Below are 15,666 nucleotides of genomic sequence, written 5' to 3'. Positions count from 1 at the left end.
TAGAGGACTAATTTGAAACTTTTTGACAAAAACAAAAACCAAAAGAGTAATTTAATCTTTAACGTAATAAGTTTTTTTGAAACATAGTAGATACTTTTTCCTTCTGAAACATATAAGATGATTTTTGTAACATCCCGACCGAATATTATGGATTTAAATATTAAAATAAAGAAATATAAATAAATTGCATTTAATGAAATATCATTTCCCAAAAACGTGAAAAATTTTAAAACTTTTATTACACCAACAATAATCAAAAATCCATAAATTATCAACTCGATATAAAAGCATTACATAAGGGCTTACAATTTTATTCCAAAACCATAAATATTAAAACACTGATAAAAATTCTCCTCCCAAGACTAGCCCCGCTCCGACTCTATGCCTCACCAGATCCACCTGCAACATCATCTACTCTCGTGTATCGCGTACACGATCATCGCCAAACACAAGTAGATAGGGTGAGCTAATATCAACAATCATATATATAACATTTATATATCAATATGAATATACCAAAGGAATTCCATCCTTTGATTTCATTCCACATGGCCACCACCATGTTAATCGTGTTGTCTTCTAAGGAGTACTTTAAGATATCTTGTTGCCACACCTACCAGCCACAACTGGTAGAGTATGTGCGAAAAATCATGCTACAGACCACACTCCGTAACACCAGGTGGAGTTCCCAATATGAATAACATCCGTAACATCCCAAGACTACCAAACTCGTCATCTTAATACTAAGGAGGGCAATCTAACTGGACCCATCCGTACACGCCACAACGCGCATACTCACACCGGCAACACTCGCCAACCTGAGCCACAACTCAAGAGTTCCTCGTGTTCATCTACCATCCCGAGCCACAACTCAAGGGATGTCATCCCGAACCACAACTCAAGGAATGCCACGTGCTTAACCCCTATCCCGAGCCACAACTCAAGGGATACGTTCTGAACCACAACTCAAGGAACACTAGCAAGTCGACCTTTGAAGTATCACCAAAGCCTTGTAGACCACCCACATCCAAAATAACCAAAGCACCTTTGCCTCACAGTATCGCCTGACGCAGCTCATGAGCTGCCAGGCGCACCATGCTTCCAGATCGCCTAGCGGGGGACATGTGCCGCCAAGCGCCCCAATGCCCACTGATCTGCAAACATCACTTGGCGGAACCTCCCTCACCACCAGGAATCGCTCGCTCTAGACCCCACTGTTTTGTAGTTATCGCCTAGCGGGTCTAACACCACCGTTAGGCACCACATCAATACCTACGCAGTACTAATTTCTTAGAAAGCTCTGGACAATTCCTTAGCCATCCAAATCAGATCCCTTTCCATCCAGGTTGTCTCCAACATCTTTAGCTACCTTCAACTCCAATTAATTCGTCAAGTCACATTATATATATACGTATCCATTAGATAGTGATTGAAAGCTAGACATATAACCCCAAGTGCATACAATTTGGTTAACTTATGGCAACTAGTTACCCACCATGGCATTCATAATATTACTGCTATCTCATACACTAGCCCCATCTCCCTTTCATACCAGTAAGTATTTTGCATTTATGCTCAAGATAAACCATTTCACATACTCATACATTTAAACTTAAGAAAAGATTACTTTCAAGGCATCCAAAAGTTAAGGTATCTTACCCTCTGATAATGTTAATTTTTACCATTATCCAAGCTATATTTCATTAGCAAAATCATCTCTTCCAAAGCTTTTAACCTACTTAATCCTCAAATTTATCTTACTTTTTGTAAATAAATACATTTTGGTTACATTGATCTAAATATACCACTAATCCCCATTTTTGTGACCTTTTTGTAGTAGGGAAGCTTTGTTCCAAAAATCCAAACAAGTGAGTGATCATGAGTAGCAAGAAGAAGGCAAAAAGACACTAAATGTGGAAGAAACAGTAATCGCCTGGCGCCACAAAGACACTGCCAGGCGACACTTTCTTCCAGTGCCAGGCGCCAGGCGCCAGCCAGGCGAAAATGGCCTTTTCAGCAGCTCACCGCCTGGCGGCATCTGGAGACCGCCGGGCGGTACACGTAAAATTTCAGCACTGTTTGGTGGCTTGCGCCTGGCGGTGAGAGGCTTCCGCCAGGCGGCAGTTTTCGCTGATGTGTCAAGTTTGCCCTTTTTCTTCTGTTTTCGCGGAGGGAAACTCATCTTTGGCATTTTGGAGGCACGAAGAACACATTTGGAGAGCTTGGAGGAGTGCTAGGGCTTGTGGGAACAGCTCCATCTTCCTCTTTGTATCTCTTTCTCTTCCATCTCTTCCATTTTTAAGCTTGAGCTCTCCATGGCAATGGAGAGCTAAACCCATTTTTGTTGGGGTTAGATGTAGCCACGAAACTCTTGTGTAAATGCAAATGTTTTGATTATATATATGACTCTTTCATTAATTGCTAGTCTTCTTATTTCTTCACTTAAAGCTTGCATTGATTTAGCATCTCTTGCATGATTTTTAATTCATGGGGTGTGAAAATATCTTTTGAAACCTAGATTTGGAATAAGAGAACTCAATGGAGCTTGTACCTAGGAATGGGGCTTGACCCATTGGTTGTCTTAAGCCCTTGTGCATAAAGCAAATTTGCTTATTAAGAGTTCAAGGAATTGACTTTTAATAAGGAAATTTAGGCTCAATCTATTAAGGAATTAAGGTTTGAGTAATATTGTGGGTTGACATTAGCATATTAATGAAGAGGATGTTAAATTGTAGTTGCATGAGAGCATAGTTGGTGAATTCTAACCCCGGCAATATCAAGTCATATCATTTCTAATCTTTTCCACTCACTAAGTGCCTTTAACTTCCAAAGTTCAATTTTAATTATTTATGCAAAAGTTTAATTTCATACATTAAAACTCATTACCGGTTACTACTTGCACGACTTGGTACACTTGCCGAAGTCATAACAAGTTTTTGGCGCCGTTGCCGGGGACCTGTGTCTAATACTAGACTTTTGTGTGATTTCTGACTTATTTAGACTTAAATTCTTTTGTGCATATTTACTGTTTTTGTTTACTTTTATACGCACATTAATTTTGGGCTAACTTGTAGTTCGAGCTTGCTTTTGTTGTTGCTCTATAGTTTATGCAGGGTAGGATCCGTACAAGGAGGACTGCATCTTCAGAACCACTCCTTGTTGATCCCGAGATAGAGAAAACTGCCCGTAGAAACAATAGTGCCACAAGGAGAAGACGAGCTCAAGCACAACAAGTTGTCCATCACTCTTCTGCTTCAGACACTCTTTCATCTACTTCTCAGAATCCTGATCCTTTGCCAGAAGAAGAAATGGCAGACAATCCTCATGGTGATGGTAGAGGTCGTGAAAGACGCACTTTGGAAGATTATGCAGCGTTCACAGGCCATGTTAACTTCAACAGTATTGCTAGGCCAACTGTCAATGCCACCAACATGGAGATGAAGCCAGCTCTTATTCATCTGGTGCAGAGTAATCAGTTCAATGGCCTGTCTCATGAGAATCCCTACACTCATCTGGCCACATTCTTGGAGATATGCAATACTGTGAAGATCCATCAAGTTCCTGATGAAGCCATACGCCTGAGTCTCTTCCCGTTCTCACTAGCAGGACCTGCAAAAGCCTGGTTGAATTCCTTTCCTAAAAATAGCCTCACTAACTGGGATGATGTGGTTGCAAAGTTCTTGAGCAAATATTTTCCCCAGTCCAAGGTTAATAAGGGAAAACAGGAAATCTCGGCATTTCAACAAGATATGGATGAGTCCTTGGGCCAAGCATGGGATAGATTCAAGGGACTGCTGAGGAAGACTCCCATTCATGGGTTTAATCAACCTACCCAACTTACTCTTTTCTTGGCAGGTCTTAAATCCCAATCAAAGTTGATGTTAGATGCATCTGCCGGTGGGAGTATCAAGTGGAAGACGCCAGAGGAAGCTTATGAGTTAATAGAGAATATGGCCGCCAATGATAATGAAGCTTACACTGAGAGAGCCCATTCTCAAAAGAAGGGTATTCTAGAGCTTCAATCTCAAGATGCTCTATTGGCTCAAAACAAGATTATGACTCAGCAGCTGGAGACCCTGATGAAGAAATTGTCACAACTTCCTCAAGATCTTCAAAATGCCTCTGTAGCTCAACTCCAACAAGTGCAAAGTTGTGAGTTATGTGGAGGAAATCATACCAATGGGCAATGTGCTATGCCAAGCACATCTCAAGAGGAAGTTAGTTATATGGGCAATCAAGGCCGACCAGGGAACTATAATCAAGGATGGAAACCTCACCAAAACATGGGCCAAGCAGGACCTTCCAATAGGCCCCCACATCAGCAAACTTACCAACATCCCTCTCTGACTGACAGAACCTCAAAGCTTGAGGACATGATGCAACAGTTCTTGCAAATGTCAATTCAAAATCAAAAGAACACTGATGCATCAATAAAAAACTTGGAGGTGCAAGTGGGGCAATTAGCCAAGCAATTGGCTGATCAACAAGGAAGTTCTTTTTCCGCCAATACCGAAGCCAACCCCAAAGAGCAATGTAAGGCCATCTTCACTAGAAGCGGAAAGGAGGTTGGATTAGATTCTAAAGAAAAGGTGGAGGCTAAAGAAAAGAGAAAGAATGAAGAAGAGATTCAAAAGGAAGAAGTTGATGAGGAGATTGTTGTGGAAGAAGAAAAGAATAAAAGTGAAGAGAAGGATAAAGAGAAAAGACAAAAAGAGAAAGTTTTTGTGAAACCCCTTCCCTATCCTCAAAATCCTTCAAGAAAAGAGAAAGAGAGACAATTAGCTCTCTTCAAAGACATATTCAAGCAGCTTGAGATCAAGATTCCCTTTTCTGAAGCACTGCAACAAATACCTTCTTATGCAAAGTTCATGAAGGAATTCCTTGGCAAAAAGAAGAAGTACATAGAAGAGGAAACTATTGAAGTGCAAGGGAATTGTAGTGCCATAATTCAGAAAAATCTTCCTCCAAAATTCAAGGATCCGGGTAGCTTCACCATCCCCTGCACCATTGGAAATCAAGATATGGGGAAAACTCTTGTTGACTTAGGGGCTAGCATTAATCTTATGCCCCTATCCATGCTTAAAAAGATTGGTAGTCTCGAAGCCAAACCAACAAGGATGACCTTGCAACTAGCAGATAGCTCCATCAAATACCCTTATGGCATGGTGGAAGATGTGGTGGTGCAGATAGATAAGCTCAAGTTCCCGGTTGATTTTGTGGTGATGGAAATGGAGAAAGATGAAGGGGTACCACTCATTCTTGGGAGGCCATTCATGAAGACAGCCAAGGTTGTCATCAATGTGGATGATGGAACGCTAAAATTGAAAGACCAAGATGAAGAGGTGACGTTCAATGTTCTTGAAGCTGTGCAAGAACCGACTGATGAACAAACTAGTCTTAAGGTCGTCAATGAAGTCTTATTTGTGACTAGTAGACCTTGGCAAGCTTCAAAGGTTCTTGAAAAGTGCTCCAATTGTTTTTCTGCGAAGGTGAATGAAGAGAAGGAAGAGAAAGATGATGTTCTAGTTCACCACCACTCTTTGATGGGAACTAATGAGCTTAGACTTGGCCAACCAATTGTGATGAGAAAGGAAAATTTGAAGATTTCTCCTAGAAGATTCAAATCAAAATGGTCAAGGTTGTGGGTTATTAGAGACATCAAAGTTGATGGAAGGATTGAAATTGAAGCTCCTTATTCTAGAAGGACTAAAATGGTGACTAGTGATCAATTGAAGTTGTATAGGTGTGAGGTTGGGAAGGAGCACACCAAAAGCAACAACCAAGCTTAAGCGCCTTATCCGTTAGGCTCGTGACGTTAAACAAGCGCTTCCTGGGAGGCAACCCAGTGCTCTAAACTCATTCTAGCTTTTAATTTTCGTTTTTAAGATAGCTTTGTGTTTTTATGCATGTGTGAAGTGTGTTAACATAGATTGTTGTGTTTTATTTGATGTTTGAACTTTGTGCTAAATTTGTTGCATGCATTTGTGAATTTGTGAAAGCATAGCCTAGAATGTTGTTAAGCATGTTTAGTTTTAGGATGTGATAGCATGTGTTTGTTGTTGCATTTTGGATGGAGTTCAACCTTTATGCATCATAATTTATGGTAGTGTAAAGTTGGTTGTTTGTGAGAATAGGAGTAGCATAGTTGTGTCGTGAAATCATGTCTTAAATTAAGTTGTTCATTTGTTAAGTGAATTGAATGTTTTGCTTGAGTGTGAATGCTTGTTTTAAAGTTGGAAAAGCTTGAAAAAGATGCTTGCAAGAGTGAAATGTTGGGTGGAGCACAATAGAGTCAAAGCCAACCCAACAATAACCCAAAAACACAAAAAAATTCCAAGACTGCAGTAATCGCCTGGCGGTTCACTCCCTCCCGCCAGGCGCCACCAAAAAAATTAACCCCTGGATGCACTGCAGAACCCAGCCGCCTGGCGGCTCCCTAGCGCCCGCCTGGCGCCATACCAGAAAAAGAGGTCCAGTGGCATTTTACTGGTATACCGCCTGGCGGCCCGTGACCTACCGCTAGGCGGTACTGCTGTGCGAGCTGATGGGCCTTTTAAATTGTGTTTTGACCTGGCCCAAACCCTTACCCCCTTATTACTCCCGCCTGGCGCCTTACTTTCATTCCTCACCACTCTCAAAACCCTAACTCTCAATCTCACTCTCTAATTCCCAATCTCTCTCAAATTCAAACCCTAATCCCAAATTTGAACCCATTCTCGTGCCTTCATCACTCCCACTCACACTGCCGCCATACTCTCGCCAGGCGAAGCGCAGCAGCTGCCCCTTACCACGCATCAACTCCTCTTATACACTCATCCACTCTCACTTCTTGCATTTCAATCTTGCATTCCACTCAAGTAAAGCTTCCTTCTTCTACTATTTTCGTTGTAGCATATTTAAATTACTCCATAGTTGATTCACTAGTTTAGGGTTTATCTTGCTTTGATTTTCCTTGTTATTGAACTACCATTGTGATGCTATTGGACTGCCATTGCCTTACATTCCCTAGATTTTTGCTTTTGGACTGCCATTGTAATGGTTTCTGTGCTGTCTGTGCTGTTTTTTTTTTCAAAAATCCATGGCTATCCTGTTATGTACCGCCTGGCGGTGGCCATTTTGGCCTGTTTTACTGCTAGGCTGTCGCGCCTAGCAGTACTCACTGGTTTGACTTGGCGCCTAGCGCCAGTTTTGGAGGGGCCAGGCGGTGGCCCCTGTTTTTGCTCTCTTTTTCCCATTTTCATTTAATTGCTATTTGGATTGTCAAACTTTAAAGCTGCATTAGGTTTTGGCATCTGAATGAATCTATGTTTTGTTGTTCTAGTTTAGTCTTTAAATGCAATTAACTCTCTTTTTGATTGAATCTCTCACTCCAATGCTAACTTTAAATTGCCTCTTTGTACCAATGTTTATTTTGCAGATGGCATCCTCCTCAAATCCCAAAAGAATGAAGACCACCGTTGGCAACCCTTCGAAAGGACAAAAGCGAAAGGAGAGAATTTACTCTCATTACTTCCTCACAAAGGATAATGAGGACCGCTTCCAAGTGGTCATGCAACGAAAGTTGGTGGCAGAGAGGAAAGTGATTCTCAAGCCCGGGGAGGTCAATGAGTTTCAGCTGGAATTGATCAGGCGTGGCTGGGAAAGGCTGGGTAGCTATCCTAGCACTTTTAGTGTAACCTTGGTGAAGGAATTCTATGCTAACGCCAAGGTTACCACCTCAGCAACCCCCACCTTTCTCAGTTATGTGCGGGGGAAAATGGTGCCTTTTGATGCTGACACGATCAATGAGTTTTTGGGCACCCAGCTGGCTGATGATGTGGAGTGCCAGTTTTCAGTGTTAAATGATGAGGGCGTGGCGCCTGGAGAGCTGATCCAAGCACTCTGCTTGGCGGATGAAGGATTTCACAGGGGTACGATTCAGAGAGGTTGCCTTCACCCTTTGGCCCGCTTCTGGTCAGCATTTGTACACGCCAACATCTCCCCGTGCTCCCATGTGTCTGATCTTACGGAGGGACGCGCCACCATTTTATACACTATCCTGACAGGTCGGGTGATGGATGTAGGGCAGTTTATTGCAAATGAGATCCACCGGTGTGCCAACGCCGCTGGCAAGGCCGCTCTTGGCCATTCCTCTCTCATCACCCATCTTTGCAGCTTGGCAGAGGTGGATATTTCTGTACCCCCGTTGGAGAAAGCAACGCAGGACTTGGACTTTTCATATTTTCAGAGGTTCTGCTCAGTTGCTCCCAGACCCAGGAGGCGCCATCAGCCACAGGCAAATCCTGAGCCAGAGCCCGAGCCCGAGGCAACACCCACCATTGACATGCGGTTGCAGGCTTTGGAGGCCAAGCTCGACCACCTTCAGCTCCTGGAACCCCAGATGCAAGCCTTATACCGGATGGGGATGGCCAATGCTAACATGCTTAGGGGCATCTCCCTAACTATACCCGAGCTGCACACCCCATCAGCTGAGGAGTTTGCTGCCACTGTTGCTTGGCCTGGGGCCCAGGCCACTACTACTGGGGGAGGTGGAGCCTCAGCTGCTGCAAAGGATGAGGAGGAAGATCTAGACGTAGAGGGCGAGGATGACGCTTGAGCACTTGGAGAGAATGATTCACTTTTTGCAGGACTTGTTTTGTTGATAGTCCTGATTTATTTTATGCTTTTAGTTTTCAGTTTTAACTTTCTTTTGATAGTATTGATCTTTTTAGCATAGTGTAGAACTTTGTAACTTGGTTGTGGTGAACTAATCTTTTGCATTGAATTAATACTTTTCATGATCATCTTTTGTGTTTGTTATGAAATGATGTTGAATTAGCTTGTGAGCATGAGCTTGTGGTTGTTCTCATTTTGATATAGTGATGCTTGAGTTTAATTGTGATCAATGATTTTGGCATATGTTGACAATTGTGGAACCCAAATACCCTGTGAGAGGTTGTGCCCCAGAGTTGATTTGTGTGAATGCTATCACTGTGGACTCATAATTGACTTTGCTTAAGTTCAATTGCTATTCATTTACTTGCATGCTACAGGTGATCAAGGCCATCTTTCTTTCTTGTTACATAATTGAGCCAATCCTTTTTAAGTTGATTTCTCTTGCAAATCCTTTGAGTCTTCTTTGCGCCTTAAAGATAATATGTGCCATTCCTTGAACCTTGAGCATAGTGAAGATATTGACTACCTCACTTTGAGCTTGAGAGAGCAAATGATTGTTAGTCATGAGTATGGTTCAAGTTTAGGGGAATTATTGCTGATACAAGGGAGCATGAGAAAATTTGTAAAGTTTTTGGTTCAATTCAATTCAAAAAAAAAGAAGAAGAAAAAGAAAATTGGTGCAAGCAAGTTGGGAATTGGTTTCATTGGTTCAATAGAGAAGGGAGAAAAATACTTTCATGATTTGATTAGTTGCTCTCTTAGCTCAAAGTACTTTTGTTATCCTGAAAAACCAAATTTCCTTCTTAGCCTAGCCACGATACAAGCCATAAAAGACCTTGTGATGATAGCATGCTTGTGAAAGTATTAGACATTTTGAACAAAAAGCAAAGTTAAATTGTGTGACATTGTGATGGTAGAGAGAATGTTGTTTATATCCATACACTAGTGGGCTTGAGTGAAACACTTGTTCTTGTGAGAAGTGGTTCCCATTGATCAAGGAAACATTTTGCCATGATTGTTGATCCCTTATAAACTCTTGCATGCACTTGTGATATTTTTGTTTTGTGAACACCATAGCTCTAGTTTGCCTTGCTAATGAAACACATGTGCTACACAATCTTTCAAATAAGAGCAAGCACAATTGACATATGTTTTCTTGATTTGCTAGATCATTGCAATTGTGTTGTTCATCTAGGCCAAGTTACCTTTTTGCTTGAGGACAAGCAAGGTTTTAAGTTTGGGGGAGTTGATAATGTTAATTTTTACCATTATCCAAGCTATATTTCATTAGCAAAATCATCTCTTCCAAAGCTTTTAACCTACTTAATCCTCAAATTTATCTTACTTTTTGTAAATAAATACATTTTGGTTACATTGATCTAAATATACCACTAATCCCCATTTTTGTGACCTTTTTGTAGTAGGGAAGCTTTGTTCCAAAAATCCAAACAAGTGAGTGATCATGAGTAGCAAGAAGAAGGCAAAAAGACACTAAATGTGGAACAAACAGTAATCGCCTGGCGCCACAAAGACACTGCCAGGCGACACTTTCTTCCAGTGCCAGGCGCCAGGCGCCAGCCAGGCGAAAATGGCCTTTTCAGCAGCTCACCGCCTGGCGGCATCTGGAGACCGCCGGGCAGTACACGCAAAATTTCAGCACTGTTTGGTGGCTTGCGCCTGGCGGTGAGAGGCTTCCGCCAGGCGGCAATTTTCGCTGATGTGTCAAGTTTGCCCTTTTTCTTCTGTTTTCGCGGAGGGAAACTCATCTTTGGCATTTTGGAGGCACGAAGAACACATTTGGAGAGCTTGGAGGAGTGCTAGGGCTTGTGGGAACAGCTCCATCTTCCTCTTTGTATCTCTTTCTCTTCCATCTCTTCCATTTTTAAGCTTGAGCTCTCCATGGCAATGGAGAGCTAAACCCATTTTTGTTGGGGTTAGATGTAGCCACGAAACTCTTGTGTAAATGCAAATGTTTTGATTATATATATGACTCTTTCATTAATTGCTAGTCTTCTTATTTCTTCACTTAAAGCTTGCATTGATTTAACCATCTCTTGCATGATTTTTAATTCATGGGGTGTGAAAATATCTTTTGAAACCTAGATTTGGAATAAGAGAACTCAATGAAGCTTGTACCTAGGAATGGGGCTTGACCCATTGGTTGTCTTAAGCCCTTGTGCATAAAGCAAATTTGCTTATTAAGAGTTCAAGGAATTGACTTTTAATAAGGAAATTTAGGCTCAATCTATTAAGGAATTAGGGTTTGAGTAATATTGTGGGTTGACATTAGCATATTAATGAAGAGGATGTTAAATTGTAGTTGCATGAGAGCATAGTTGGTGAATTCTAACCCCGGCAATATCAAGTCATATCATTTCTAATCTTTTCCACTCACTAAGTGCCTTTAACTTCCAAAGTTCAATTTTAATTATTTATGCAAAAGTTTAATTTCATACATTAAAACTCAAAATATGGATTTATTCGTTAGTTTAAATTAGTCACTAATTACGCAATTAATTAGTATACACGAGTCTCTTGGGAAACGATATCCCGGTCTTACCGGTTACTACTTGCACGACTTGGTACACTTGCCAAAGTCATAACACCCTCCTCAACTTAAACTAGTCATTGTCCCTTCCTAAATTCAACCATACACTCACAATATAATTAACACCTTCAAACATGAACTCCTTACACTACTTCCTTAACCATGATTATCCTTATACCTCCCAAGTATTCAAATTGTGGAATTCTCTTTTAGTTTCACGTTCCATTTATCTCAGTCAACCAAAAGAACTCACCTTGTGTCCTCAAGACCCAGAACGCAAACCATTACTGCATTCTCCGTTGTCGCCTAACAGCAACTTACCCTCCGCCAAGCGGTGCATCAGTTTTGGGAAAAATCCCAGATTTTGTTACACTTGCTACTCTCTCCAAATTCCACAGAGCGCCTTCCTCTAATGATTTTTGTATTTTAACAATCCTTTGCACATCTCGCACTAAGTAAATATCAATTTGTAATAGTACTTACAAAATCCCACTACAATTCACACCTCAATCCTTAGTAACTTGTAAATTCCCAATTTATCAAACCCTAAAATGAGGTTCATGCAATTTCCATCCAAGTTAACCTCCCTTCACATGTAATTAGAATAAACTTTTTCCCCTTATCAAAACCATCCCAAAACACCTAAAACATCAAGATCGAACCAAAATGGGTTTGCGTCGCCTGGCGGGTGTTCATCACTGCTAGGAAATTCAATAAAACCCAGAAAAATTGGGTGGCAGGCTCGTGTCGCCTGGCGACCAGGGTTATGCCGCCAGGCGATTCCTCTTCAGGAACCCAGAAAATATGCGAAACTATATGTGTCACCTGGCGGCTTTGAAGGCCCGCTAGGCGGTTTCTGGAAAATTTCCAGAAACCCAGAATTACGAGTTTCATTCAGAGGAAAGCATGATATTTTATACATACATCAATTCAATATATCACAACAACATTAAAATTACGGGTTCAGCTCCCCTAACCTGGATTCCTTAACTTAAACTTTGAAATTTAAGAGTTCCACCTTGATCACCAATTTCCTCCCTTGGCTCTCTCCCAACAACTCCTTTGCTCACTCTCTAATCATTATTTTTCCTTGAATTCGTGCACCTTACAATGCTCTCCAAAATCCAGCCTCAAGACCCATCTATTCTCTCTTAATTTGTTTTTTAATGGTGTCTTAATGGTATGTTAATGTCCCAAAACGAAATTATCATTAACATTGAGTTTAATTGTCATTCAATAACCATTCTATGATGGTTTTCCATCCCCTGCTAGGATTTCCTTGCATTTTCACCTTCATGCCAAAAGAAATTTTGGCAAAATGAAAGTTTAGTTTAGAGCCACTAAGATTCAAACCCATAACCATGCCAATGCTAACTCAATACACAACCATTTAACCAATACATGTTTCATGATAATTCCTATAAATATAGGATTATATTATCACTCATCATGATTCAACATATTATTAAAATAATAATAAATTAAATAACACATAATTGACATACATAGGACGTCCCTTCATAGTACAAGTACTCTCAACCATTTGAGCTAGTACTTTTCAATATCATACATGTTAGAATTAAATGCCATAAAGGCTCCCACTACCCGCATTAATTAATTAATTATTTATTTAATTAATTAAATTTTACGGGTCTTACAATTTCCGAAAAAACTTTTTTGGAACAAGATTTTCAAACAAGTTTTTCCGAACACATGATATGTTTTCTAGAAAAAGTTTTCCACCAAATTCAATGTTTTACCCCCTCTCTCTCCTTCTTCTTCCTCTTAAAGAAAGGAGTGGAGAATTGAGTTGCACTCAAAGGTTATAAGAAAAAGAAAACACAATGGCAAGAATGGTTGTAGCAATAACAACAGTGTGGTGTAGGAAGGGATATTTTAGCTTTTTGTTAGCTTATACCAGTGATTATGACCTTCAAAAGGCCCAAAGCAAAACAAGGAACACAACCTTCCACAAGAATTCTTTTTTTCCACCTTCTTCCTACGACTCCCATTTCTTAAATATATCAATTTTCCCTTCTATGTTTTGTAATTCATTCACCCTCCAAAACATTCATTGTTGTCCTTTGTTGGTCTCCTTGTGATTTCCTTATTTAGACATTGAAATTGCAAAGAGTATCGTTGGAAGTAATGGTATTTGTAAGTGTTAAAGATAGTTAGCTTTTTTTGGTAAGGTTTTCATTTTTTTCATAGGGATTAGGGATGGCAAATGGGCGGGGCAGGAACAAGTTTTGCTATCCCATACCCATCCCCATGGAAAAAACTCATCCTCATTCCTATACCCAAAACCAATAGGTATCAAACTTGTGTCTCATCCCATCTCCATTGAGTAACGGATATAATCTCGTACTCATACCCGTACCCGTTTTCTTATTACTTCAACATTAATTTTAATTAATTTTTATAAAATAATAAAAAATTACGGTAAAAAAACATAATATTATCAAATATTCAATATTAGGAGGATGATTGTTTCTTCAATATAAAATACTTTGAAAGAAATTATAATTGTTTACATTTTAGATTAGAATACCAAATAAAATTTCATGAGAACCAAAACATTTATTAAATTTGTAAATATTAATGAAACCTAGTTGATAAAATTTAAAAATATTTTAAAAAAAATATAAAAGAAAAACAAATATTCAAATTAAAATATATTTTAAATGTTTTTTTACTTCAAATTTTTAAATTCTAATGAATCTCTTTTTTATACACTAATAAAAATTTTAATACATCAATTTATCAAAATGATGCAGAGAACAAACAATAAACATAATAATAAAATTTTAACATAAATCTTGTATCTTTTAAACTCTAACATATGTTGGATGGTGATAAAAAAATATTCATGCATTTATAAGAACATGTAAAAATACAATATAAACAAGTCCAGCTCCCCTAACCTGGATTCCTTGCTTAAAATTGATGAGTCTAAAGCTCCTCCTTGATCAACAATGGCCGCCCTTTGCTCCTCTCACGAACAACACTCACTCTCACACTTTGAACACAATGATAGCTCTCTAATTCCTCTCCTCACCTTGCTCAACAATGACAAACTCAGAAACCCTCTTTCTCGCCCTCAATTGGTCTTTTAATTGTGTCTCAATGGTAGATTAATGTTCCAAAATGAATTTCATTTAATCATGATGTTAATTGACATTCAAAGTCCATTATGGGTTGTTTTTTAGCCCTCTTGGTTGCCAAATAGAAATTTAGCAAAAAGAAAGTTATTTTGCGTAAGCGAAGATTCAAACACATAACCATTATATTACCAAAGTAAGTACACAACCAATTCAACCAATACATGTTTTGTGATAATTTCTATAATTTTAGGATTATATTATCACTCATCATGACTAAGCATATTATTATTAAAATAATAAACAATAAAACCACACACAATTAGCATACATAGGACTCGAACTTGCATCCTTTCAATATAACCAAGTACTCTCAACCACTTGAGCTAATACTTTCCCACATCATATAAGTCCGCATTAAATGTCATAAAGACTCCTACTACTCGCATTTATTAATTAATTAATTAAATTTCTCAGGTCTTACATTCCCCCTACCTTATAAAATTTTCATCCTCGAAAATCGGACTTACCTGGAAATAAGTGCGGATAAGACTGTCTCATGAGGTCTTCCATCTCCCACGTCATCTCTTCGGTTGCCTCATCTCAAAGAACCTTTATAGTCTGGATCTCCTTCCCTTTAAGTTACTTGACTTGAGAATCCAAGATTCTCACTAGTCCAACTCCAACTAGCAGATCCTCACGCACTTGGACATCGTCCTCCTCTAGTACATGTGTAGGGTCTGCAATGTGTTTCCTTAGTTATGATACATGGAAGACATTGTGTAGGTTTACCATGTGAGATGGCAAAGCAATCTCGTACGTCGTTGAACCTATCCTCCAAGTGATATGATACGACCTAAAGAATCTAGGAGTCTGTTTTCTCAACTTGAGAGTTCTCACAATATCGATTGTCGGTGTAACTCGGAGGAATACATGATCTCCAGCTTCAAACTCAAGCGGCCTCCTCCTCTTCTTTGCATAAGACTTATGCCTGCTTTGAGTTGCTCGTATCCGATCATGTATTACCTTCACTTTCTTAGTGGTCTGTTGCAAAAAAGGTCGAGTACTATTGACTCTACATCCTGTTGCCAACATAACGGTGTCTTGTATCTCCTACCATACAAAGCCTCGTACGGTGCCATCCCGATGATGGAGTAATAGCTGTTGTTGTACGTGAATTCTACCAATGGTGCCATTCTCAACTGAGTGCCTAACGTTGCTTGCAACGATTGCTAGAACCTCGATGTGAATCTCGGATCACGGTCTGAAACAATACTCGCTGGTACCCCATGCAATCTAACCACCTCCATAACATATAACTCTGCTAGTTTATCCATGGACATCTTCTGATTGATCGGTAGG

At 39.8% G+C, this 15,666-nt stretch overlaps 1 protein-coding gene across 1 annotated transcript; it reads left to right on the top strand.

Annotated features, from left to right (window-relative positions):
• Positions 1–3,107: 3,107 nt before the first annotated feature.
• Positions 3,108–5,789, top strand: LOC146886332 (uncharacterized). The gene has a single exon (XM_085673398.1). The coding sequence runs from the start codon at positions 3,108–3,110 to the stop codon at positions 5,787–5,789; it is 2,682 nt and encodes an 893-aa protein (XP_085529524.1).
• The last annotated feature ends 9,877 nt before the right edge of the window (positions 5,790–15,666 follow it).

Source organism: Vigna unguiculata, chromosome 5, assembly GCF_037176805.1.
Source record: "Vigna unguiculata cultivar grain cowpea cultivar isolate G323 ecotype 2 chromosome 5, ASM3717680v1, whole genome shotgun sequence".
In the NCBI taxonomy this organism is placed as follows: domain Eukaryota; kingdom Viridiplantae; phylum Streptophyta; class Magnoliopsida; order Fabales; family Fabaceae; genus Vigna; species Vigna unguiculata.
Note: the sequence above shows the minus strand (reverse complement) of the source record. Positions and strands in the feature narration are given on the sequence as shown.